Source organism: Panthera leo, chromosome B3 (genome assembly GCF_018350215.1).
Source record: "Panthera leo isolate Ple1 chromosome B3, P.leo_Ple1_pat1.1, whole genome shotgun sequence".
NCBI lineage: Eukaryota > Metazoa > Chordata > Mammalia > Carnivora > Felidae > Panthera > Panthera leo.
Window position 1 is genome coordinate 144,383,731 of NC_056684.1, and position 26,817 is coordinate 144,410,547.

At 38.9% G+C, this 26,817-nt stretch overlaps 1 protein-coding gene and 1 non-coding gene across 15 annotated transcripts in view; both read left to right on the forward strand.

The window, feature by feature from the left end:
* The window catches only part of MARK3 (microtubule affinity regulating kinase 3), a 113,684-nt gene that overhangs the window by 22,384 nt on the left and 64,483 nt on the right, over positions 1–26,817 (forward strand). For 5 of the 14 annotated variants that reach the window (XM_042944390.1, XM_042944388.1, XM_042944389.1 and 2 more), the window contains exons 2-3: positions 1,144–1,335; positions 17,649–17,702. In XM_042944390.1, the coding sequence (XP_042800324.1) occupies positions 1,144–1,335; positions 17,649–17,702 (246 nt within the window). Of the gene's footprint in view, positions 1–1,143; positions 1,336–2,484; positions 2,766–8,077; positions 8,251–9,567; positions 9,669–17,648; positions 17,703–26,817 lie in introns of those variants that run through there. The other 9 variants (XM_042944395.1, XM_042944399.1, XM_042944401.1 and 6 more) reach the window with 6 other exon arrangements.
* LOC122223450 lies at positions 17,065–17,256 on the forward strand. Its single transcript, XR_006204320.1, has one exon. It is a non-coding gene; the product is annotated as a U2 spliceosomal RNA (small nuclear RNA).

The following is a 26,817-nucleotide window of genomic DNA, read 5'->3' on the forward strand; positions in this document are numbered from 1 at the left end:
GAAAAAGAAACTGATTAGATGCAAGAAAAGTCACAGGAGGCTTCATAAAGATGGTGACAAATGATCCAAACATAAGGGGATGAGTAGGAATCTTAGGTTTGAAGAGAAGAAAGGGCATTCAAATTGAGGGACTAGGACCATCCTGGAGAAGAGTGGATGATATAGCCAGAAAGGAGGAATGGATTAGATCACACAAGGCCTTGAATTCATTTAGCATTCATTCAGCAACAATGTATTGCACAGCTACTCCGTGTCAGTCACTGCTCCCAAGTTCTAGGAATATCTGATAATGAACAAAACAGACAAAAATCCTTGTCCTCCTGAAGGTTACGTCTGGTTGATGCTAAGAAATTACTCTTTAATTATAAGTAGATTGGGGAGTAAGAGTAACATAAGCAAAGGTACAAACTTTGGATGCCTATGAATCTTAAGATTCTTTTAATATTCCTATTTTATGTGTAATAGAAGACAGTTGACTTGGATGTAAGTTAATGTTTTCTCCATTTAACTGTGTCTCATGCTAGAAAACTTAATGTATGAAAAGCTGAATTTACAAAACATGTAAATTAGAAAATACATTTACATTACACAAGCTTTTTTAAACCAAATTGTGGCTAGTACAGTTTTAGTGACTGTATTTTTGTTGTGTAAATAGTAAAACCACTTGATACATACCTCACTCGGCGGGACAGGACTTTGTTTTATATACTGCCGTGTTCCAGTTCCTAAATTATATTCTCTTTGGATTTCTCACTAAGTCGTGATGTGGCAGTGAATAAATCACAAAAGTATCCTCATCTGGTGAAGGATCATACGTGCTGGTGCATTTAATAGCTATGGAAAAGTTACATTCTTTATGATTATAAGGCAGCCTTGTTACTCCTATTTTATGTTACAACCACATACAAAAAATATCTCCTTTCCTTCTGAACACCCACTTCAACCCTTGATGGTATTTTTCTTCTCGGCATTTGCTTGTTTTCCTCATAAATTTATATCGTGGGCAAATTCCTTTAAAGTGCTAGATACGTTAGGATTAAAATTAAAGCAGTGGTGTTTTGTTTCTTCAACTAGGGGCTCTTAAAACTTGGCAGGTACCATGTGTTCTCTCATTTCCTTATTTTTATGTATGTTATATTGTAGCACACGTCACATGGAGATGGGCGGCAAGAAGTTACCTCTCGCACTGGGCGCTCTGGAGCTCGGTGTAGAAACTCTATAGCTTCCTGTGCAGATGAACAACCTCACATCGGAAACTACAGACTGTTGAAAACAATCGGCAAGGGGAATTTTGCAAAAGTGAAATTGGCAAGACACATCCTTACAGGAAGAGAGGTAAATATTAAGTTTAATTTCTGTTATGATACTTGCTTTGTTCAGTTCCATGCAAGAGAGGAAGAGAATGTATATATTACTTGAGCTAATTTCTGAGCTAATTAAATATTGTTTTTAAGAACAAGAAACTTACATACTAATTTTCTGGGAGTTCCTTTGCTTTCTCATGTCTTTAAATGTAGTATTACATTGAGTGTTCGAATTGGCTTTTGCCAAAGTAGGTAGTGTTTTGTTCTAAGAACTGCCACCAGATTAATATTCTTTCTGCCACCAGAATAAAAATTGTTTGGAACTTAATGTATAAGCTCACAGTACTTGGAAATCATGAGTGTTGTCTGTTTTTATAGATTTTTTTGCCCAAGAAGTTTCTTCATTTCACCGAAGAAACTTTTCTCATAGCCTAGGTTTGATTGGCTGTTGTACAGGAAGGCATATGCTTTCCTAACTTTTGTGATGATTGGCTTTCTGCTCAACTGCATTCTGTATTTATCAAAAATACACCTGTTAAAACTCCTGAATTGACTCCCTCCACATGCTCCACATGTGCAATACAGAACCTGTTTTGCTTCTTCGACTTCTTGCATTTAGGTCTCTATGCCTGCTATTTCCTCTGCCTGAAATGCACTTCACACTTTTGTGTAGCAACCACTTCTTCTGGGAAGGAGTCGTTGATGGACTCCCTTTTCCCAGGTATGGGACTCAGGTTAAAATTCCTGATACTTCCCCTCAGATAGCACAGTTTACATTTATGGGAACTGCTTATTTACCCATCTTCCCTCTCTGGTCTGTAGGGCAGATAGCCGTACTTAACAGCGTTTGGCACATAGTAGGTGCTTAGTAAATATATGTTGAATGATTGTAATGATACTTCATTATTTATTTATTTATTTTTAATGTTTGTTTATTTTTGAGAGAGAGAGACAGAATGTGAGCGGGGGAGGGGCAGAGAGAGAGGGAGACACAGAATCCGAAGAAGCGGGCTTCAGGCCCTGAGCTGTCAGCAGAGAGCCCGATGTGGGGCTGGAACTCATGAACCATGAGATAATGACCTGAGCTGAAGTTGGACGCTTAACTGACTGAGCCACCCAGGTGCCCCTGTAATGATACTTTTGAAGGAAGCTTTTTAAAGAAATGCTTTCCCTGTACCAGAGCCTCCTGATAGATATGCCATGACAGCATTACCGACGTGTCATGGCATTGATGCCCTCAGCTCACCATGCCCGGGGCTGCTGGAGCAGGGCCAGGGGCCAGTCATTCGTCTGGAAGCAGCCTCTGCTGCAGTGTGCCCTCCGGATATTCCCGTTTTCCATGTGTGCTGGGAGCTGAAGAAGACTGGAAGCCTAGGTCCACACTAACTGGAATATTAAGTACAGACTTGAACCAAAAGTTTGCCTGTTCACGTTCCATCTCAACTTGGTGACAAATCCATGGTCAGTACTCCTTGTTATGAATATCCCTGGGCTGCTTTTCGAGTCCATGAACAGCATGAGTGGAGGAGGGTCTTGCCTTGCTGTCCCTGAGCAGAGCTTTCTGAAACTCAAGACTTCTTGAGTTTAGTCCCCACAATTCTAGGTGGTTGCTTGGCCAGTTTCCTCACATGGGCAGATGGTGGGTTGGAAGAGGAATGGGCCAGACAGACCCTCTCACTTTTTCCTTAGCTGTAGTTTGGCCTACTGTATTTACATCTGGTAGGTTCTCTTGCCAGAAAAGCTTGAATCTGACTAGCAGAGTGACTTAAAGTTTTTCTTCTTCTTTTTTTTTTTTTTTTTTTTTTAACTTTGAATTAAACTATTTTAGGGGCGCCTGGGTGGCTCAGTCGGTTGAGCGACCGACTTCGGCTCAGGTCATGATCTCACGGTTTGTGAGTTCAAGCCCCGCGTCGGGCTCTGTGCTGACAGCTCAGAGCCCGGAGCCCGCTTTGGATTCTGTGTCTCTCTCTCTCTGCCCCTCCCCCTCTCATGCTCTATCTCTCTGTGTCTCAGAAGTAAATAAATGTTAAAAAAAATTTAAAAATATATAAAATAAAATAAACTATTTTACTCAATCCCCACCCCCTTACTGTAGGTATCACCCAGAATCCTAGAAAATGTAATATTTATATTTCTATAGTCTGGAAATTCATTATGTAGGAAGTACAAGTTCCTTGAAATTTCTCTTCTCAAAGAGGGTCACTTGTTTGGTGTAGGTTCTCACAGTATTTTATATAGATACTAACTTTTTGTTTATTTTAACAAAAAGAGACTCATGGATATAATGGTAACTTTTTTTTTTTTTTTATAATGGTAACTTTCTTAGCAACATATCTGACTGTGTCTGGATCTTAGTGCTCATAGATCTGACACATTCTGTCTTACACGTGTGTGCTGTTGCTGTGGTTTATCCCTGTCAGTGGGCCTTGAGTGGTTTCTGATTTTTTGCTACTGTAAGCATCTGCAGTGAAAGTTTCTTAACTCTCTACTCTGCTTAAGTGTTTCTGTGGGATAAATTCCTACAAGTGGATATCCAGGTCAAAAAGGATGAATATTTGATATTGTAATAGGTACTGGTGAATTGCTTTTGAGAAAATTTTACAGCATTTTATTATCCTATCAAAGTGAATGAAAGTATCCATTTTTCTGCACCCTTACTAATACTACATAGATCATTTTTATCTGATGGACAAAAAAAAATGTGTTTTTTTGCAAGCTTCTTTTTGGTAACAGATTGATATTTTCATGTATTTTTGTCATTCATATTTTCTTTTTAAAATAAGTTTCCTATTTGTGTCCTTTATCCATTTTTCTTTTCCCGTTTAAATCTTAATGATTTAAACCCGTTATGTGTTTCATACATCAGTCTGATCTGTCTGGGTTTCATGTCTAATCTGAGTTTCATGACTTGGTAAGAAAGGTTTAGTTACTTTGCCCCAAGATTTAAAAAGTGGCTCTGTATCTTCTTCAAATAGTCCTGTGGATCCCATTTGAATGTTTAATTCATTTGGTATATATTTTGGGGGATTGGTATGAAGTGTAGGGCTTTAATTTTTCTTCCCCCATGTGGTTTATCACTTGTCCTGGGATCATCTGTTCTTTCCCCCGGTTGAAGATACCTGCTTTATCACTTACCAAATTCCCGTATATGTCTTTTGGTTAATGTCTGATCTATTTATTTAGTCTTGTACCCATACTACGGTAATTTTATTATGGCAGCTTTGAATTGTACGTTTTGATGTTTTAGAGTAGGTTAAGTGCTCTGAGGATTATTCTTTTTTTTTTTTTTAATTTTTAATTTTTTTTTAATTTACATCCAAATTAGTTAGCATATAGTACAACAGTGATTTCAAGATTAGATTCCTTAGTGCCCCTGACCCATTTAGCCCATCCCCCCTCTCACAACCCCTCCCATAACCCTCAGTTTGTTCTCTATCTTTATGAGTCTCTTCTGTTTTGTCCCCCTCCCTGTTTTTTTATTATTTTTGTTTCCCTTCCCTTATGTTCATCTGTTTTGTCTCTTGAAGTCCTCATATGAGTGAAGTCATATGATTTTTGTCTTTCTTTGACTGACTAATTTCACTTAGCATAATACCCTCTGGTTCCATCCACCCACTTGCAAATGGCAAGATTTCATTCTTTTTGATTGTCGAGTAATACTCCATTGTATATATATACCACATCTTCTTTATCCATTCATCCATTGGTGGACATTTAGGCTCTTTCCATACTTTGGCTCTTATTGATAGTGCTGCTATAAACATGGGGGTGCCTGTGTCCCTTCGAAACAGCATACCTGTATCCTGTGGATAAATGCCTAGTAGTGCAATTGTTGGGTTGTAGGGTAGTTCTATTTTTAGTTTTTTGAGGAACCTCCATACTGTTTTCCAGAGTGGCTGCACCATCTTGCATTCCCACGGATTATTATTTTTTAAAAACTTCATATCTCTTCTTGCCATTTGCTGTGTTAAATGAACTTTAGAATCAAGATGCCATGTTCCAAAAATAGTCTTAGTGGAAATTCGGTAAGATCAATTTTGATAGGAATTAACTGAATTTGTAAGCTGATCTGGGGGAAATTTGCTATTTTATGATACCAAACCTTTCTATACAGGAATATGAAATGTGTCTCAATTTTGTTTTCAGAGTTTGTAATTTTTTTCATCTAAGTTTTTGCATAATTCTTTTTCAAGGGGGTAACAAATAAATTTTATTGAGTAGGTGAATACTTTTACATAATTCTTAAGTCCATTCCAGAGTATTTAAAAATTTTTTTGCTGTTGTGAATGGAATTTTTTCCTTAGTTGTTAAGGAAATGCTGTAACATTTGTATAACATCTTGTATCTGGGCACCTTTTGAACTCTCATTTTGGACATCAAAATTAAGCAAGTTTTTGCTATTTTTTAAATTATACATCTTTTTCCTTTGACGTACAGTCTTCTGAATTGTAACAGTTGTATAGATTTATGTTGCCACCATGTAATGAAGATACAGAAGGGTAGCTACAGGGAGCTGTCAGGCCAAACTGTTTTTTAAAGGATGGGCAAAATACCAACATGTTTATCAATTAATGGGGATAATCTGACAGAAAGGGAAGATGGTGCTATCAGAGAGATATTTGAGTGAATGAGAGGAGATGGTGGAGGCGTTGGCCTTGATGTGGACAGTTGTTCCATAGAAACAGGAGAAAGATAGAGGATACTTGTATAGGTGCAGGTGAGGGGCTCTGTATGGTGGTATGGGAGCCTGTGGAAGTTTTCTTCTCATCACAGCTATTTTTTCAGTAAAATGGAAAGCAAAATCATCAGCTAAGAGTGTGATTATCAAGGAGACAGGAGGTGTTAGACATGTGAGAGGTTATAGTAATTACCAGGCAAGCAGGAGAGTGAACGGACTAGAAGAATTGCCAGGCAGCCTTAAGGCTTCCCTGAAGTTAGCGATCATGGATTTAAAGTGGGAATAGGCACCGTGGCTGGAAATTACTCTCCAGCAACATCCAGGTACCCCAGACACAAGCCTGGCATTTGTAGATGGTTGGGGTTTTTGTCACACTAAGTGTAGTGAAATGGGAACAGAGCAAGGGCATTGATTTGGAATATCTAAGGGAATGATTACAATGAAGGACTACAGATTTGAATAGGAAATAACTTGAGTGGGAAGACAATCCATAAGAAGATGGTGGGACCAGTGGATTATGGATCCTGGTGAGTTCAAATAGTTACTGGAGTTCTAATTTTTTTTAAGTTTATTTATTTATTTTGAGAGAGACAGAGACAGTGCAAATGGGGGAGGGGCAGAGAGAGAGCGAATCCCAAGCAGGCTCTGCACTACTAGTGCAAAGTCAGATGTGGGGTGTGAACCCATGAAGCCGTGAGATCATGACCTGAGCCGAAACCAGGAGTCGGACACTTAACCCACAGAGCCACCCAGGGGTCTCAGTTATTGGTTGGAGTTCTAGATTGAGTGGGTGGGAACCATAGAGGAGGTGATTAGAAAGTGGGAAACTCAAAGTTAAGGTCATAAAGAGATTTCATATCTTGGTAGTTGCAGAGGTTAGAGTATAACAATGTAAGTGGCTTAAGTATGTGACTTTTTCTTTCCCTCTCTAGAAGCTTTTTAGACTCTTCACATTTATCCTTGCTGTTCAGAAATTTCACAGTGAGGTACCAAGGAGTTGGTCTTCATTCATTGTTCTTGGCTGCTTATTGGACCCTTTCAATTTGGAGATTCTTGTCTTTCAGTTCTGGAGAATTGTCTCATTTTATTTATTATTTAAAAGTCTTTATTCTGTAATTCTTATTAATCAGAGATTAGTAAGATATCTTGGAAAAGAACCTTGATTTTTTTCTGGGGAAAAAAAAATTCTCTGTGTTTCTATTTTATTTTCTGGGGAATGTCTTTAATTTCATTTTCCCAGCTTTCTGTTAAATTTGTGTGTATGTGTGTCCCTATGTATGCCCTCTTCCTCCTCCCAACTCTTTCTTGTGCACTGATTATTTGTCTGTATAGCATCCATTTCTGGGGTCATGAATGCTATTTCTTCTGTTAACTCCCTGTGAGGATGGTAAAGACTTTCCTCTTTTTTTTTTTTTTTTTTTTTTTTTTAAATAGAATTTGCTCCCTGCACTGTATCTCTTTTCTCTGGGATTCTTGCTTGGTAACTGTCTTTCATACAGAGACTTTCTTTGGAATCTGGTAATGTTTGGTTATCTGTTTGTATTTAAGTTGGAGCCTTCAGAAGCTGATCAGAAGCTGAGTTTGCATGCATAGGATATGTTTGACCACAGAGCTTTCCTTTTGGAAGTCTTCTGGTGCTTTTATTGGAGGACCCCAGTCTTTAGATCTCTTCTCGTGGGGCCATTTCGTTTCTTTAAATGAGAATCCTCTCTTCTGCCTGGGAGGAGTTGGTGGTCCAACCCCTCTGTGGCAGTCTGACCCTTCATTTTCCGTTTCATGTCCATGCCTCCTTCCTGTCCTCTGCTGGGCCCATTCACCTTGAGTCCAGAACCTCATCATCTTCTCCACAGAATACATTTGCAGCCTCTAAAGAACCAGTGGATAAAAAAAAAAAAAGTAAAAGGAACCAGTGGTTATTGGGTGGGTTGGGGAGCAGTAGACATTGTGTATACAGACTTTTGACCTTGTAATTAGCCCTACTAGTAGCTCCAATGTTGCTTGTGGTTTCTCAGAACCTCCTAAGTTTGAAGCCCATCTGGAGCCCTTTGGGCAAATCATGTTGTTTCTGGTTACAGTTTTCTCTGTTCTCTTTCAGAAAATTATTGAACTATCTTTTCCACTATTGTCTTCTCAACCTGTTACTGTGCACTTGTGCCTTTGTGCCTTGACTGTCGTTAACCTCCTCACATCTGTGTCCTGCCTCCTGCACTGAAGGAGCCAGAAGGGGAAAGTTGGATCTGGAGCCTCGTTTATCATTTGTCATTGATTGTAAGAATGATAAAACCATAGTACTTCATCCTGGGATGTGTTCCGCTTCTTGCGACTTTAGATTAATGGTCATATATTTTAGTCACAACTTTTTGTGTGGGTGAAGATGGCCTTCGGAGAGTTGGAAGAGGAAAAAAATACCACAGTGACCATTTCTGAATACCATTTTTATTTTTGTATATTCTCCATATTTATATGCATGTTTTTGCAATATATTTTTGGTCCTAATTTTGTATCCTGGGTCTTGTCCCTCAGAATTTCCTCCAAAGCAGTTTTCCAGGCCTCCGCATGGTCCTCCGAGTAGGCTTAGTGGCTGTGCACAGCTGCGCTGGGGAGAACAGTCCTTCTGCTCCTTGTGCCTCAGGTTGCCTTTAGACCTCTCAACGTGAGGACTCCCCAAAAGTGTTTGTTTACGTGGGTTATATATATATATTGATATTTACTGTACTAGAAGTTAACACTAAAAAAGTTTAAGTATTTATTAATTCACTTAAAGTAATGACAGACCTATTATATTTAATATAAATAACATTTTTATGAAAAGAGACTCTACTGTTCAAAGCTAGTTATTGAGAAGAGTGACATTGTTTTAATTTTTGCAGATCTCTTTAGTATCTGGCTTAATATAAGGTAGCTGGATTTTTCATACATTCTTCTGCATTCAAATTGCGTCCGTATACTCTTTCAGTTGAAGTTGATGAAGAAAATCTAACCTCATACGGAAACGGTAGCTAGAAGAGAGGAGTATCTTAATTCTTCTTTGGGATGATTGCAAATATTGTTCTCTGATACTATGCTAAAACTCAACAAGTAGGAATTTGGTGGCAGGAGGGGGCATGATTAATTGAACATGTATTCAAAACAACTATAGTGACTGCCAAAAAGTGTTAATACCCAGAACAATTTGCTTCAGTTGGAAATGAATAGTAGTAGACCTGGAAGCGAGCAAGCAAGCCGAAGGGCAAAAGAGCCTCATATTCCAATAACAGATATAACTGAAAAGTATAAAGATGATCATCTGGCTTTTAGTATAATCTGAAGGTGGAGTATTTACGGTTAGTGTGCAGAAAAAGAGAAAAGCCTCGCCTAACCCAATTTGTACAAATTAAGAATCACTTAATCACACAGTTGTTACACTCTTTTATTATAAAATGTATATAACAAAACTACAATCTTAACCATTTTAAGTGTACAGTTCAGTGGCATTAAGTACAGTTGCATTGTTGTGCAACCTTCACCATCACCCATCTCTAGGACAGATATGGTTGATCTTATTTGTAAATTCACCTACTCACTACAATTTGTTTGTAATTCCAGAATCAATACTTGTGGTGCTTTTGCAGTATTTGTGGACATGCACAAAGCATCAGAAAGTTTGAATTGCCCAATGTGTGCATCCCCAGTTGAGCTCCAACAAGGTGATGATGTTCTCTGCCTTGTTTCAGCTTTCATACTATAAACAAATGCTCTTTTTGTGGTCTGTGTAGTCCGTGTTTTTTGCATTTTTGTGCTTTTTGTTGTCAACTTTGCTGTTTAAAATGGCCCCCAAGGGTTGGCCTGAAGTACTAGCCAGTGTTTTGTGGGTTTTTTATTTTATTTTATTTTTTGAGAGACAGAGCATGAGTGGGGGAGGGGCAGAGAGCGAGGGAGACAGAATCCGAAGCAGGCTCCAGGCTCTAAGCTGTCAGCATAGAGCCCGACACAGGGCTCGAACCCAGGAACTGTGAGATCATGTCCCGAGCTGAAGTTTGATGCTTAACCGACTGAGCTACCCAGGGGCCCCCTGGCCAGTGTTTCTAAGTGCAAGGCTGTGTTGTGCCTGATAAAGAAAACACATATGTTAGATAAGCCTCATTCAGATGTGAATTAAATTCTGCTGTTGGCTGAGAATTCTATGTTAACGAATCAATGATATGTAGTAAATAACGTGTCCTTAAAGAGAAACACACATAAAACAAGGTTAGATTGATCAGTTGGTGAAAATTTTTATGATCCGGGGCCCAAAGGAGCCTAACCCTGTATTTCTTCTAGGAACAGTGCTTCCAGTATTTGCTGATTCAGTGTTCACAGTGGCTTTATAGAACATAATTACCATACCCAACAATAATCAACTGTCTCTGTTTTTGAAAGAGAAGACTCCGTTATCTGGTGTTTTCCCTGAACAGATACATGGAGAAGGGTATTAGGGAAAGTCATAGGCTTTCCTTGTATATCTGATGGTTTTTGATTCACTGTTAATGTTTTCAAGAGGGGAACACTAGGAAGCAAATTGAGAGCCCTCTACATAGGATGGGGTTTATGGAAGCTGCTGGTCAAGTGCCCAGCTTAGCTTCCAGGTAGCCAGTAGGAAAGTTGCTCTTATGTAGCTTGGGACCTTCCACATACACAGCACAAAGTGATTTCCTCAGTTAAGTTTTTCATGGATTGTAGCCTTCTTTGAGTACACCCTAGGCTTGTATGCACCCTGGCACATGTGCTTCAGATTTTTATTTTCCAGAAATTGTTTAAAGTCGCTTGTATACTGATGGTACCTCTTTCATTCTCTTTGCCATTATTTGTCATTCTTTATTTTTTAGTTGGGCTATCAGGTGGGAGAAGAGAGAAATGTATATGATGCTATCTTTAACCAAATGTCTCATTATGGTTATGAAAAATCATTTATTTATTTATTTTGAGGGGGGGAGGGGCGGGTGGGGGGAGGGAGAAAGAGAGAGAATCCCAAGCAGGCTCCGTGCTGTCAGCACAGAGCCCACTGCAGGACTTGAACTCATGCACCATGAGATCATGACCTGAGGAAAAATCAAGAGTCAGATGCTTAACTGACTGAGCCACCCAGGTGCCCCACATCTGCTTACTTATTCAAGTTATATATTACACAGTTTAAAGAGTACAGGCTTGTTTAAAAAAAAGTGTCCCTTGATCCCCCACCTCCATTCCCTACTCTTCCAAGATAGTCACTTTTCAGTCCTAAACAGATTCCTTTTTTTTTTTTTAAGTTTTATTTTTAATTCTAGTTAGTTAACATTCAGTGTTATAGTAGTTTTAGGTGTACAATATAAACTGATTCTTTAGGTTTTACTACTATATCTTTAACATGCTTTTGTTCTTTAAAAATTGTTTTTATTGAAGTATAGTTGACACATAGCATGCTCTTACTTATTTTTCAGTTTTAAACATTACCTACTGTTTTTTTCATTATGGTTATTTAGAGTCGTGATTGACTTTTTAAAAAATAAACTCTTTATTGAAATACAACACACAGCCAGAAAAAATGCCCACATTGTAAGTGTATACCTTGATGAATTAGCACAAAGTAAACACATTTGCATAACCACGACCCAGGGCAAAACTATACTATGACTTGAACTCCGGAAGCTTCCCTTCTATCTTCTAATCACCTGTCTGCCCTTCTTTCCCAAGGTGACCACTATCCTGACTTCTAGCACCGTAGATATTTTTTTTTTCTTAACATTGTATTAATGGAATCGTGGTATATATTTTGTGTTTGCCTCTTTCACTGCACTTTATGTTTGTGACATTCTTCCATGTGTTGTGCCTTATGTTTTAATTTGGAGTTATTTTGTAGTCAAGTACTGTAGTTGTTTGGCTTGGTGTTCATTGCTATGGACTGAATTGTGTCTTTCAATATCATATATTAAATCCTAACCCCCTGTGTATTTGGAGATAGGGCTTTTGTGGAAGTAGTTAGGTTAAATTAGGTCACAAAGGTAGGGTCCTGATCCAGTAGGTTAAGTGTCCTTATAGGAAGAGACACCGGAGAGCTTGGCTCCTCTCTACCATGTAAGGACACTGTGAGAAGGGAGCCATCTGCAAGCCCAGAGGAGAAACCTCACCAGGAACTGACTGTGTTGGTCAGACTCTGATCTTAGACTTCAGCCTCCTAACCTGTGAGAAAAGAAATTTCTGTTGTTTAAGCCATTCAGCCTATGCCATTTTTGCTATGGTGGCCTGAGCTGACTAATAATTCATCCTTCTGGGCTACTGCATTCTCTTAAAGGACTTGGGATTGTTTTTTTGCCTGCTCTTTTAGTGTTTGTGGATGCTTTAATGCATGTCAGGAGCAGGATATTGGGGCCTTTTGACCAGTAGAAAATTGACAGGAAGTGGAAGATAAGGATATTTATTTCTCTGGTCGGTGTTTGCTATAGGTTTGTGGGGCCAGCTAGGGTGACATATGCTTGGGGAAGTCCTTCTCATGTATGAGCTGTCTTTATCCCTATTTTGTAATTTTCCACTTTGTTTCTGGCATCAGGGTGAAAAATGGAATTTCCCAGAACTTTACACAACAAGTGGCAGGGACACTCCTCTTTCCTCGCCTAGTGAACTCCCTTGGCTTTTGCTATGCATGCCCTCCCCCACCCCAACCCCCCCAAAAAAACCTCCAGAAAACTCCATGACCTTGGGGGTGTGTGTGTGTGTGTGTGTGTGTGTGTGTGTGTGTTCTTCTCTACAGTCTCTATCTTTCTCAGGCACCTGGTGATGCCCCCACAATTGCCTTTTTTATTGACCTCAAGGTCAGAACTCTCCTGCAGGCTCCAGCTCTGGGCCAAGGTTATTTTGGTAGTTGAGTCATCCCAGCAAGGAGCTGGAAAGGAAGAGGGGATTAGGAACTTCCCTCTCAGGCTTCATTGCCACACATACACCATCATGTTAAATGACAGTGTTTCACTCTAAGACACTTACTTTTAATAAAATGACTCTCTTCTACAGTTTGATTTAGGTGAATGAGACATATTTTTGCTCCTGTTTTTGCTTTAAATACTATTTGAATAGCAGTATTTGGAAAAGAAAATGCTTAATAGAATCTTTAGAGTAAAAGACAGATACTGAACAGAGCCAAAAGTGGCTAGTGATCAAGAGCCTGGTCGTGAGAATAGAAACCAGGTCTCAGAAGATCAGAGGGAAGAAGAACCAGAAAGGCAGCGTATGTACTAGATCTGGCCATGAGAAGGGGGAGGAAAACAGAATGGTGGGCAGAAAAGAATAGTATGATTTCTTTGGAAATTGGGAGATCTATAGATGCCACACAAAATTACTTACGAAAGTAAAATTTGAATAAAATTAATTCATTAAACTTTAAAATAATGTAATTTTTATGGGGCGCCTGGGTGGCTCAGTCAGTTGTGTCCGACTTCGGCTCAGGTCTTGATCTCATGGTTTGTGTGTTCAAGCCCTGCGTCAGGCTCTGTGCTGACAGCTGGGAGCCTGGAGCCTGCTTCGGATTCTGTGTCTCCCTCTCTCTCTGCCCCTCTCCCTCCTGTGCTCTGCCTCACTCTTCTTTCTCTCTCAAAAATAAATATTAACCAAAAAAAATAATGTAATTTTAAAATCACACTGATATCTGTTAAAACACCAGAAATCCTATTTCTTCACTCCTCTGTCTCTATCTCTAATGTGTGTGCTCACTGATTATGGAGGTTCAGGGCCTCACATCAATGCAGGAGGCATTTATTAAATGCTATTTATGTCCCTGGTAGTGTGCTGGGGTTATAATAGTAAGGCAGTCACCAAGTGAGATATGAACAGAGTGGTCATTGTTTGTATATTCCAGCCACCAGTATTTCCTTTTCGCTTTATTTACTGTAGTTTCCATCAAGACCTCGATTTTCCGAATACAGAATTAGAGTTCTGTCTTTGCTTTTTTCAAGCACATAACATGCTAACTCTCTGCTCCTCCAATTCTGATTTTTTTTTTTTTTAACCTCCCCAGGTGAGGATGGGATGAGGTGGTGGGTCCTTCCACTCCAGGGTCAGACATGCCTTGTTAGCAGTGTTTCTTTAGCCCCTCTGGAGATTAATGGGTTCATAGGTAGTGATCAAATAACTTAGGCGATGGAGACTTTAGACCAAGTGAAGCAGGGTAGTTTGGTTTTTTGGGTTTTTTGTTTTTTTTTTTTAAGTGTTAATATGAAGAGATTTCTGGAGATTTCTCCGAGAACATTTTAGGGGGTCTGCAAAGTCTAAGCTATTTTTGTAATACTATTAAGACATTACTTTTTCCACTCTTTCTCATGAATGTAAAGTAAAATTTTTCAGAGGCTCTATGATGTGTGGTATCACAACAGATTGAATACAGAAGGATATATGAAAATTTCAAACTGATGTTATTTATATTAACATATAATGGGCTTTTTTCCCAGTTTTTTTTATTGTGATAAAATACACATAGCATAATATTTACCATTTTAACTGGTTTTAAGTGTATGTTTCAGTAGTTTTGAATACATTTATAATGTGCCGCCATCACCTTCATGTATCTCCAGACCTTTTTTCATCTTGTAAAGCTGAAATTTTATACCCATTAAACACTAACTCCCCATTCTTTCCTTTCCTCATCTCCTGGCATCCCCCATTCTATTTTATGTGTCTATGAATGTGAACTTTCTAGGAACCTCATAAAGTGGAAGCATATAGTATTTGTCCTTTTGTGTCTGGCTTACTTCATTTAGCATAGTGTCCTCAAGGTTCATTCATGCTGTAGCATGTTTCAAAATTTCTTCCCTTTTTAAGACTGAATAATACTCTACTGTATGAGACACCACATTAGACTTACCCATTCATCACTTAGTGGATGCTAGGGTGTCTTCCATGTCTTAGCTATTGTGAATAATGCTGCTATGAACACGGCTGTACAAGTATCTATTTAAGTCCCTGCTTTCTGGGTACATACCCAGAAATGGAATTGCTCTATCATATGGTAATTCTATTTTTAATGTTTTTGAGGCACTGTATACTGTTTTCCACAGCTGTTCCATTTTACATTCCTACCAACAGTGCACAGGGTTCCAGTTTCCCAACATCCTTACAACTTGTTGTTTTCTTACAGGTTTGTTTGTTTTTATAATAGCCATCTTGATGGGTGTGAAGTAGCATCTCGTTGTGATTTGCATTTCCCTAATGATCAGTGATGTTAAGTATCTTTTTTATGTGCTTACTGGCCATTTGTACAGTTGACCCTTGAACCACACGGCTTGAACTGTGCAGGTCTACTTATACATAGATTTTTCTCAATAAATGCAGTAGTAGTACAGTACTATGAATATATTTTATCTTCGTATCATTTTCTTAATGAGATTTTCTTTTCTTTAGCTTAGTTTAAGAATACACATAACGTACAAAATATGTATTAATCGACTGTTATCGGTAAGGTTTCAGCTCAACAGTAGGCTTTTAGTACTTAAGTTTTGGGGGAGTCAAAAGCTATCATTGATATTTGTGCTGGAGAGGGGTGGTACCCTGAAACCTTGCATTGTTTGAGATATCCACTGTATATCTTCTTTGAATAAATGTCTCTTTAAGTCTTTCACCCATTTTTAAATTTGGTTTTTGTTGTTGAGCTTTAGGAGTTCTCTATATGCTCTATATGTTTGCACAAAGATGTGCAAATCACATCTTTGATTTGCACATATTTTCTAGCATTCTCTGTGTTGCCTTTTTATACTCTGTTGATACTGTCTTTTGATGCACAAAATTTAAAAATTTTATAGTCTGATTTGGCTGGGTTTTTTCTTTTGTTGCCTGTGCCTTTTGTGTCATCCAAGAAACCATTGCTCAGTCAGGTGTTGTGAAGCTTTTGTTGTATGTTTTCTTCTAAGAGTTTGATAGTTTTTTGCTGTTTTCTTTACAATTTTTTTTTTTTTTTAAGTATGCTCCACACCCAACGTGGAGCTTGAACTCACAACCCTGAGGTCAAGAGTTGCATGTTCTACTACTGACTGAGCTGACTGGGTGTCCCAAGAGTTTGATAGTTTTAAATTTTACATTTAGATATTTGATCCACTTTGCAGTAATTTTTGTAGGTGATGTTAGGTAAGAGTCCAACTTCTTGGATATCCAGTTTTCCCAGCACCATTTGTTGAATCTTATTAGTTGAAATGAATGTTATTACGTTCAATACTTATTTTTACATTTCTCAGTTTTCATTTGTAATAAGGTAAATATTGATAGATATAATCCACATTTGGGATCATCAGTAATCTTTAAGGGTGTAAAGGGCGACAAAAAGTTGGAGCACCATTGACATAGAGAATCTTCAAGCACTTTCCCCAGACTTTGACTATAGTCCCTTTCTTCATTGGTGCTTCTTACTGGATCTGTGTCCTGAAGGATGCACAGTAGGAACAGCATCGTCAATGTGGGGTGAGGTCATTGTTTTTCTGGACGTCACATGCAAAGCTGAGTTAATTATGTTCCTCAGTTCATGGCAAAGTTTCTCTCTTCACTTATATTCCCTTCCATCCCCTACTGTCACCCTCTCCCCTCATTCTGGATATGTGTAGTTCCTAGAAATCCTTTTATTCTGGTAATGACAGCCTACCAGATAAGGATGCTGCTATAGGTCCATTTAGTAAATATTAGTAAAACTGATTTTTTTTAATTGATAAACACATATAACTAGAAGCTATAGTTCTTTCTTCCTGTATCTTAGTGGCTTGTTTTTAGACTGCTTGGGGTTTACTCACCCCTTTCTGAACAAAGACTCCTGGGTGACCCATTTTTTGCCGCTGTACATGTTTCACTTGGTTAGCCTACAGATTGTTCTGGAACTAGTCCCTTTTCCTTCTTTAACTACCTAAAGGGCTTTTCTTTCTTTCTTTTTTTTCTTTTAATGTTTTTAAAGTTTTCAGATTGAATCCAACCTGTTGGTTCGTATATTTACTCAATTATCAAGCTCTTAGTGTGTGTAAGACACTCTGAGCAAGGCATTCTGGGCTGTATAAATGTGTAAAAGCTGTACTTCCTGCCCTTGGATCAGATCAATTTTGTCAGAGTCAGATGAAATTAAAATACTGGGTTGCTTCTCAGCCTTTTGGCTAAGATCAAGCGTAGTATCTGTTTCTTATCAGTTTAATAGCTGATATGTCCTCTATCGGAGGACAATATATTAAATGGGTTTTTGGAACTAGGAGGTGAAATAGGAGCTTGCTCCATCCACTCCACACATCCCCCTGGTATTGCAGTACCTCCAGGAACGGTGCAACCACCCCCACCCCCACCCCCACCCCCACCCCGGGGAATTAAAAAAAAAATTAAGTATTGGTAAATAGGGAATGGGAGAGTTGCTTCATTGTCCTCTATTTTTAGAAGTGTTTTCATTGTATAATCTCTCTTTCTTTCTCTGTCTCTACCTTGTGGGAGATGTTTCTCCCCATGTCTATAAGTAACTTAAATATAAATGTTCTAACAATACTCGTATTTGCATGAAGCCCCTCTTTTCAATTAAAAAATATTTCTAAAGTATAAAATATTATTATAACTAGTTGAGTTTTAGTTTTTTAGGTAAATGCCCACATGTTTGGGCATTTATAAAACTATTACCAGTTAGTTTATAATTACCAAATTCTTAAAACCTGTAATATTTATTTATTTTTTTCTAGGTTGCAATAAAAATAATTGACAAAACTCAGTTGAATCCAACAAGTCTACAAAAGGTAAGATTGGTTCAGTATCCAGTGTTTTTAAAATGATTTTCGGTACAAATTGCCATCAAATTTGTCCCTTCAGTACAACTGTTATTTTTAATTATTATTTTTAGTATAGTAAAGATTCTGATTCCAACATGAATGCAACTTAGATGTAGTATTGTACAAAAAGTTGTTGGATTTTTTTTCCTTCAGATGAATATAATGATTTTTAAGTGTTCTTAATAGCACAAACTGAAGGCTGTACATTTTAACTGAATACTCTTAAGTATCAACTAGAACAGATTTTTTTTAAAACATTTTTGTGTGGTTACTCTTAATGTAGAGTTATACACCTTTCTTATAGCTAATACTGAGGTCTTTAAGGGCAGCACTTTGGGTTTTATTAAATTTTGTCACTATGTCTAATTAAGAACTGATGATTATTCATAGGAAAATGTAAAAATAAAAATAATTGAAAAACGTGTTTGTAATGCACTGTTGCCATTTGTATCATCTAATGGAGATCTGAAATTTTCAACCCTGGTGCATGTTAGAATTCTGTGGACCTCTTTTGAAAGTCTTGATGACTGGCCTAGAGAGATTTAATTGCTCAGATTAGGGGCTTGGCATAGGTATTTCACTGGTGCATTAGCAAATGATTAATGATCTTCATAATAAAATCCTTCTTGTTCTTTTTAGTCTTGCATACTCTTTTTACATACTTTGTTTGATTTCTAAATTTGGCCAATCCTAGTTGGGGTTTTAGAGACCCTGAACTAGGAACAGGTAGTCCTAATTTAAGTCCTGGCTTTGCCACTTAGTGAAATGTCTAACTTGACCTCGAGCTAACTGTCTCAAGCTAACTTTCTTAACCTTGGCTTTCTCATCTTTAAAATAGAGATAATTTCGGGGCGCCTGGGTGGTTCAGTCGGTGGAGCGTCTGACTTCAGCTCAGGTCATGATCTCGCGGTTTGTGAGTTCGGGCCTGGCATCGGGCTCTGTGCTGCCAGCTCGGAGCCTGCAGCCTGCTTCGAATTCTGTGTCTCCCTCTCTCTCTGCCCCTCCCTTACTCATACTCTGCCTCTCTCTGTCTCTCAAAAATAAATAAATGTTAAAAAAAATTTTTTTTAAATAGAGATAATTTCATCTGCTCATGATGGATGAATTAATAAAATAATGCACTTAAAAGAGTATAAACTGCAAAACATTTCTCATGTAAGATACTGTAAGCATATTGCCCTGTATAAATTCCTAATGTTTTCCTAATGATTGTTTTCCATTTATATCATTGTAATTTTGAAGTCCTGTGTGTGTGTGTGTGTGTGTGTGTGTGTGTGTGTGAGAGAGAGAGAGAGAGAGAGAGAGAGAGAGAGAGAGAGAAGTAGGAGGGAGGGAGTTTATCTTGCGCTAAAAATGGTAAACAAGTTGGTTCTGCAGGCCAAAGTGAGTCTTAATGGCACTCAAGGTGGCTTTTGGAATGGATCCAAAAGTTGCAGTTCTTTGTTCTGAAGATAAAATTGTATCCATTACTTTAAACGTTAATTTCTTCATATATCTAAGGACTTGGTTTTAATAAGTAAGTTAAGGGTTAATAAATCTGGTATTCAGAACGAAAATTAGTATATGAGAAGTTTATTGAGGATTCTAGTTTAATATCCTGTATTTTGGATATTGACCCCTTATTGGGTATATGGTTTGTAAATATCCTCTTTCATTTAGTAGGTTGCTGTATTGTTTTGTTGATGGTTTCCTTTGCTGCATAAAAGCTTTTTATTTTGGTGTAGTCTCAATAGTGTAATTTCACGTTTGTTTCAATTGTCTGAGGAGACATCTAGAAGAATGTTTCTATGGCCAATGTCAAAGAAATTACTGCCTGTGGTTTCTTCTAGGAGTTTTATGGTTTCAGGTCTGACATTTAGGCCTTTAATCCCTTTTCACTTTATTTTTGTGTGTGGTGTGAGAAAGTGGTCTATTTTCATCTTTTTTTTTTTTTTTTTTTTTTTTTTTTTTTTTTTTTTTGAGGGACCTTCATCCTGTTTTCCAGACGGTTTCATCTTTTGCATGTAGCTGTCTAGTTTTCCCAGCACGATTTATTGAAGTATAGGGCACTGTTTTAAATCATGTGTATTGGTTCATATTCTTTTCTTCTAAATTAAAAGCATTCTCTCTATATTTCTTTATAATTCCTTTTCACTGAATTGCTTTCCCATGGAAAAGTTGCTGTAGGGTAGAGTGTACATGGCATCTTTGCCTTTGGGATAGTGCTTCACACAGCCTTTTTTCTTCCTCAGCACTGTGCACAATTGTATCACATCTGTATCAGGAACAGCTCTCTTTATATAATGTGATTTTAATCCTTGAAATTTAGGGCACTGCCTTAGAAGCTAACATTCACTTCAAGGAACATTGTGCCATCAACAAAATGTAATCTTTTTGTACTGCCACTTATCAAAAAATGTGGACTGGCTCATTCAAGAGTGTTTTTAACATGCGTGTTACAATAGTGTCCGTTTCAAAATATTCACATTATTCAGGCTTGCACATTGAATCATGCACATTTAATAAATTCATATAAGTAAACCTGAATTGATTGCACATTTGTAAACTGATGTTATTTTCATAGACAGATCTCTTCATTTTTCTTTTTATTTTTCCAGCCATTGCATTAGTAAATGTTAGATTCTGTTGAGAGATATTTTTCTCCATTGTTTTTGTACTTTTCAACTTTGAACTACTATTCCTAAGATGTTTTCTCTTTGTAAATCTTTTTGGTCATCCTTTTTTCTGTTGTTTTTTTTTAAGGTCAGTCTTTTTATTGTTGTGTACCTATAATGGTTTTGAAAGCAGCAGGTATAAGAACTATGTTAGTCTTTTTGGTTTTACACATTTTTATTTTTATTTATATTTTTTAATTTTTAATGTTTATTTTTGGAGAGAGAGAGACAGAGCATGAGCAGGGGAAGGGGCAGAGAGAGAGGGAGACACAGAATCTGAAGCAGGTTCCAGGCTCTGAGCTGTCAGCACAGAGCCCGATGCAGGGCTCGAACCTACAAGTCGTGGGATCATGACGTAAGCCGAAGTAGGATGCTTAACCGACTGAGCCCACCCAGGCGCCCCTGGTTTTACACATTTTAAATTTGATTTCATTATATGCAAGTAATCTTGCTGGGTCTTATTTTAGTCTGTCATTAAGAAGCAAGTTATGGCTCAGTTTTAAAAAGGTATTTACCTATTAAAGACGTTCAGGTATAGTCAGTGTAATCCATCTAGTTACTACTGTTCTTTGTCAGTGTTGGAGTAGACTGTTAACATACAGAGAGAGTATAGAGTGATGGTTGGGAACATTATGAAGCCAGGCTGCATGGATTCAGATCCAGGCTTAACCCAGCTTAGCTGTGTGACAAGTCACTTAACCTCCCCAGGTCTTAGTTTCCTCACTTTTAAAATGGGAACAGTAGCAGTAGGTAATAGGGCTGTAGTAAGAATTAAATAAGTTAATATTTTATTAAAACAATTTGTTTTGAAAGAGTGCAAGCAGGGTGAGTGGGGATGGGGTGGGGAGAGAGAATCTTAAGCAGGCTCCATGCTCTGTGCAGAGCCCAGCACAGGGCCCAGTCCCAATGACCCTGGGATCATGACCTCAGTGGAAATCAAGAGTTGGACGCTTTAGCCGACTGACCCACCCCGGCACCCCTTTTTAAGTTTCTCTTTGTGTTCCAGTTAACATAAAGTGTAATACTAGTTTCAGGTGTTCAACACAGTGATCCAACATTTCCACACAACACCCGGTGCTCGTCACAGTAGGCGCACTCCTTAATCCCTATCATCTGTTTCATCCTTGCCCCCTCCACCTCCCTCTGGTGACCGTCACAGTGTTCTCTCTAAAGTTAAGAGTCTGTTTCTTGGTTTGCCTCTCTCTCTTTTTTGCCCCTTTGTTTGGTTTTAAATTTCATGTATGAAAAAAAAAATTACACAGGAGTGAAATCAGATGGTCTTTGTCTTTCTCTGACTTATTTTGCTCAGCATTCTATTCTCTAGCTCCATCCACATCTTTGCAAATGGCAAGATTTCGTTCTTTTTTATAGCTGAGTAATATTCCATTGTATGTATGTATGTGTGTACATGTGTATATACACATACATACTACATCTTTATTCATTTATCAATCGATGGGCACTTGGGCTGTTACCATAATTTGGCTATTGTAGATAATGCTGTTGTAAACATAGGGATGCCTGTATCCTTTGAATTAGTATTTTTGTATCCTGAGTAAATACCCAGTAGTGTGATTGCTGGGTTGTAGGGTAATTCTGTTTTTAACCAAGGATCCTCCATACTGTTTTCCAGAATGGCTACATAGTTTGCATTCCCACCAAGAGTGCAAGAGGGTTCCCCTTTTCCCGCATCCTAGCTAACACCTATTGTTTCCTGTGTTGTTGGTTTTAGCCTTCTGATAAGCATGAGGTAATACCTCATTGTAGTTTTGATTTGTATTTCCCTAATGATAAGTGATGATGAATTTCTTTTCTGCATCGGCCATCTGGGTGTGTTCTTTGGAAAAATGACTGTTCACGTCTTCTGCCCATTTTTAAATTGGATTATTTCGTTTTTAGGTGTTGAGTTTTATAAGTTCTTTATATAGTTTGGATACTAGCACTTTATTGAATATGTCATTTGTAAATATCTTCTCCCGTTCAGTAGGTTGCCTTTTAGTTTTGTTGATTGTTTCCTTTGTTGTGCATAAGTTTTTTATTTTGGTGTAGTCCCAATATTTTATTTTTGTTTTTGTTTCTTTTGCCTCAGGAGACCTATCTAGAAAGAAGTTATTGCATAAACAAGTTAACATTTAAAAGCCCTTATAAATTAAAAAAAAATTTTTTTTAAAGGGGCACCTGGGTGGTTCAGTCAGTTAAGCATCCAACTTCGGCTCAGGTCATGATCTCACAGCTCGTGAGTTTGAGCCCCACGTCGGGCTCTGTGCTGACAGCTCAGAACCTGGAGCCTGCTTAGGATTCTGTGTCTCCCTCTGTCTCTACCCCTCCTCTGCTCATGCTGTGTCTCTCACTGTCTCAAAAATAAATTAAAAAAAAAAATTAAAAAAAAAGCCCTTAGAAGGGCAGAAAATAGTACCTGACACACGATAAGGACTGAATGAATTCTTGCTGTTTTTGTGTGTTCTGCTGAATAGTAGTTTTTGTTTGCTTGGTTTTGTGGGGTGAAGGGTGTTTTTTGTTTGAGTAAAATTTTCCCCTCACAGGAAATAAGCAAAGCTTAAGAATTCAGTGTTGGGTTCTAGCTCAGTCCTCTCTCTCTCTCTCTCTCTCTCTCTCTCTCTCTCCCTTTTTTATTTTTCATTTTTTATTTTATTTTTAATGTTGATTTATTTTTGACAGAGAGAGAGAGAGACAGACAGAGCATGAGCGGGGGAGGGGCAGAGAGAGAGGGAGACACAGAATCCAAAGCAGGCTCCTGACTCCGAGCTGTCAGCACAGAGCCTGATGTGGGGCTCGAGCCCACAGACTGTGAGATCATGACCTGAGCCAAAGTCAGCTGCTCAACCCCCTGAGCCACCCAGGCACCCCGGTCTTTTTTTTTTTTTTTTTTTTTTTAAGTTTGTTTATTTATTTATTTATTTATTGAGAGAGAGAGATAGAGAGTGGGGGGGGGGGGGGCAGAGAGAGAGGGAGAGAGGGAATCCCAAGCAGGTTCTGCACTGTCAGTGTAGAGCCCGATGCGGGGCTCAAACTCACCAACTGTGAGATCATGACCTGAGCCAAAATCAAGAGTCAGAAGCTTAACTGACTGCACCACCCAGGTGCCCTTGGCTCAGTCTCTTTTGTAGAACTTAATTGCAGTGGACTATTTCTGGTAATGGCTAATGTTTGAGCATTTGGTGAATGCTGAGCATTTTTCTAAGTGTATTACCTGTATGAACTTATTGTATTAGTTTGCTCAAGCTGCTACAACAAAATGCCATAGGTGGGTGGCATAAACAACAGACCTTTATTTCACACAATTTTAGAGGCTGGGAAGCCCAAGACCAGGGCGCTAGCCTGGTTGGGTTCTGGTGAGACCTGTCTTTCTGGCTCTTAACTTTAGAGAGAACACTGTGACGGTCACCAGAGGGAGGTGGAGGGGGCAAGGATGAAACAGATGATAGGGATTAAGGAGTGCGCCTACTGTGACGAGCACCGGGTGTTGTGTGGAAATGTTGGATCACTGTGTTGAACACCTGAAACTAGTATTACACTTTATGTTAACTGGAACACAAAGAGAAACTTAAAAAGGGGTGCCGGGGTGGGTCAGTCGGCTAAAGCGTCCAACTCTTGATTTCCACTGAGGTCATGATCCCAGGGTCATTGGGACTGGGCCCTGTGCTGGGCTCTGCACAGAGCATGGAGCCTGCTTAAGATTCTCTCTCCCCACCCCATCCCCACTCACCCTGCTTGCACTCTTTCAAAACAAATTGTTTTAATAAAATATTAACTTATTTAATTCTTACTACAGCCCTATTACCTACTGCTACTGTTCCCATTTTAAAAGTGAGGAAACTAAGACCTGGGGAGGTTAAGTGACTTGTCACACAGCTAAGCTGGGTTAAGCCTGGATCTGAATCCATGCAGCCTGGCTTCATAATGTTCCCAACCATCACTCTATACTCTCTCTGTATGTTAACAGTCTACTCCAACACTGACAAAGAACAGTAGTAACTAGATGGATTACACTGACTATACCTGAACGTCTTTAATAGGTAAATACCTTTTTAAAACTGAGCCATAACTTGCTTCTTAATGACAGACTAAAATAAGACCCAGCAAGATTACTTGCATATAATGAAATCAAATTTAAAATGTGTAAAACCAGGGGCGCCTGGGTGGGCTCAGTCGGTTAAGCATCCTACTTCGGCTTACGTCATGATCCCACGACTTGTAGGTTCGAGCCCTGCATCGGGCTCTGTGCTGACAGCTCAGAGCCTGGAACCTGCTTCAGATTCTGTGTCTCCCTCTCTCTCTGCCCCTTCCCCTGCTCATGCTCTGTCTCTCTCTCTCCAAAAATAAACATTAAAAATTAAAAAATATAAATAAAAATAAAAATGTGTAAAACCAAAAAGACTAACATAGTTCTTATACCTGCTGCTTTCAAAACCATTATAGGTACACAACAATAAAAAGACTGACCTTAAAAAAAAACAACAGAAAAAAGGATGACCAAAAAGATTTACAAAGAGAAAACATCTTAGGAATAGTAGTTCAAAGTTGAAAAGTACAAAAACAATGGAGAAAAATATCTCTCAACAGAATCTAACATTTACTAATGCAATGGCTGGAAAAATAAAAAGAAAAATGAAGAGATCTGTCTATTGTCATTAGGTACTAGAGCCTGTGCCTCCCATGTTCTTATACATAGAAGTGTTGAACTTTTTCACGTTAGCTAGTCTGATAGGTATGTTTTCATTTTCATACTCTGTTGATTTTCCAGTGAGGGATACTGACTCTAAGAAGTGGTTGGGGCGCCTGGGTGGCTCAGTCGGTTGGGCGTCCGACTTCGGCTCGGGTCACGATCTCACGGTCCGTGAGTTCGAGCCCCGCGTCGGGCTCTGGGCTCATGGCTCAGAGCCTGGTGCCTGCTTCCGATTCTGTGTCTCCCTCTCTCTCTGACCCTCCCCCATTCATGCTCTGTCTCTCTCTGTCTCAAAAATAAATAAACGTTAAAAAAAATTTTTTTTTTTTAAATAAAAAAAAAAAAGAAGAGATAATTCAGTTCTCCAGCTAGTAAGTGGTGGGTAAAGATGGAAATCCTGGTCTGGCTTCCAAACAGAGGCTCTTTCTGCTTCATTGTGCCCCCTTACTGTAATTAGTAAATTTCCCTAATTCAGGATTTGTGAAAATTTGGACTGGAACTAACCTGAGACTTTCCTTTGTAGTAGCAATAGAGAAGTTAATAGTTTAAAGTTTGGAGGAATATTTCAAGTACTTAAAAGAAGTAGGCCAAGGGACACCTGGGTGGCTCAGTCGGTTAAGCCGTAAGCTCAGGTCATGATCTCATGGTTCATGAGTTCAAGCCCCATGTCAGGCTCTGTGTTGACAGCTCGGAGCCTGGAGCTTGCTTCAGATTCTCTCTCCCTCTTTCTTTGCCCCTCCCCCACTTGCACTGTGCCTCTCTCTCTTTCTCTCTCTCTCCCAAGAATAAATAAATGTTAAAAAAAAAAAAAAAAAAAAGTAGGCCTTTACTCCACTTCTCCCTCCAAACATTGCATAAGCCAGGTTTTTATGCAGGTTTGTTTATTTATTCACTCATTCATTCAACAAACACTCATTATTAAATACCTACTGTATGCCAAACACTGTTGTAAGCATTGTGGATACAACAGTGAACCAAGTGAAGTTTCCGCTTCAGTGGAGTTGACATCCTAGTAGGGGAGCAGCAGCAAATAAATATATAATGTCATGTCAGTGTTTTGAAGAAAATAAAGTGAGATGTATTAACTATATTTTCTTATTTTCTATTTTCTCCCCCCCCCCTTTTTAAAGTTGTTTGTTTGTTTGTTTGTTTATTGATAGAGTGGGGAAGGGGCAGAGAGAAAGAGGGAGAGAGAGAGAGAATCCCAAACAGACTTGGCCCTGTCAGTGCAGAGAACGATGCAGGCCAGAGCCCAGGAACCATGAGATCTTGACCTGAGCCGTAATCAGGAGTTGGATGCTTAACCCACTGAGCCCCCCAGATGCTTATTTTCTGTTTTCTTGATGCTCCTGCACTTGGGGCTGTGTTGACCTGTCATAGACTGTCCCTCCCAGGGCAGCTGATTCCTAGAAATAGACTGCTCCCTTGTGAGTGTACTGTTCATATGCAAACGAATTAATCCAGAGCTCATACTCAGAACCATCACCTTTATCTGGCTCCTAAACTCCAGGAGTTCCTCTGCCCTAATCATCCTAGGGCTAGGTGCCAGATAATTAGAAACTGTATTTGTACCCGAGAGGCTCCTGAAATGGTTCAGACAAGCCAGTCCCCAGTCTGTTACCCTGCCTGGGCTTTCCTTTCCTGTGGAAACCGAGATGAAGACTCTTTCCCATGATTCCCTCTTGCTCCTTCTACATCCTGACTGACCCTGGTGCTTCCCCATGTGGCCCTGCGTGGCCTC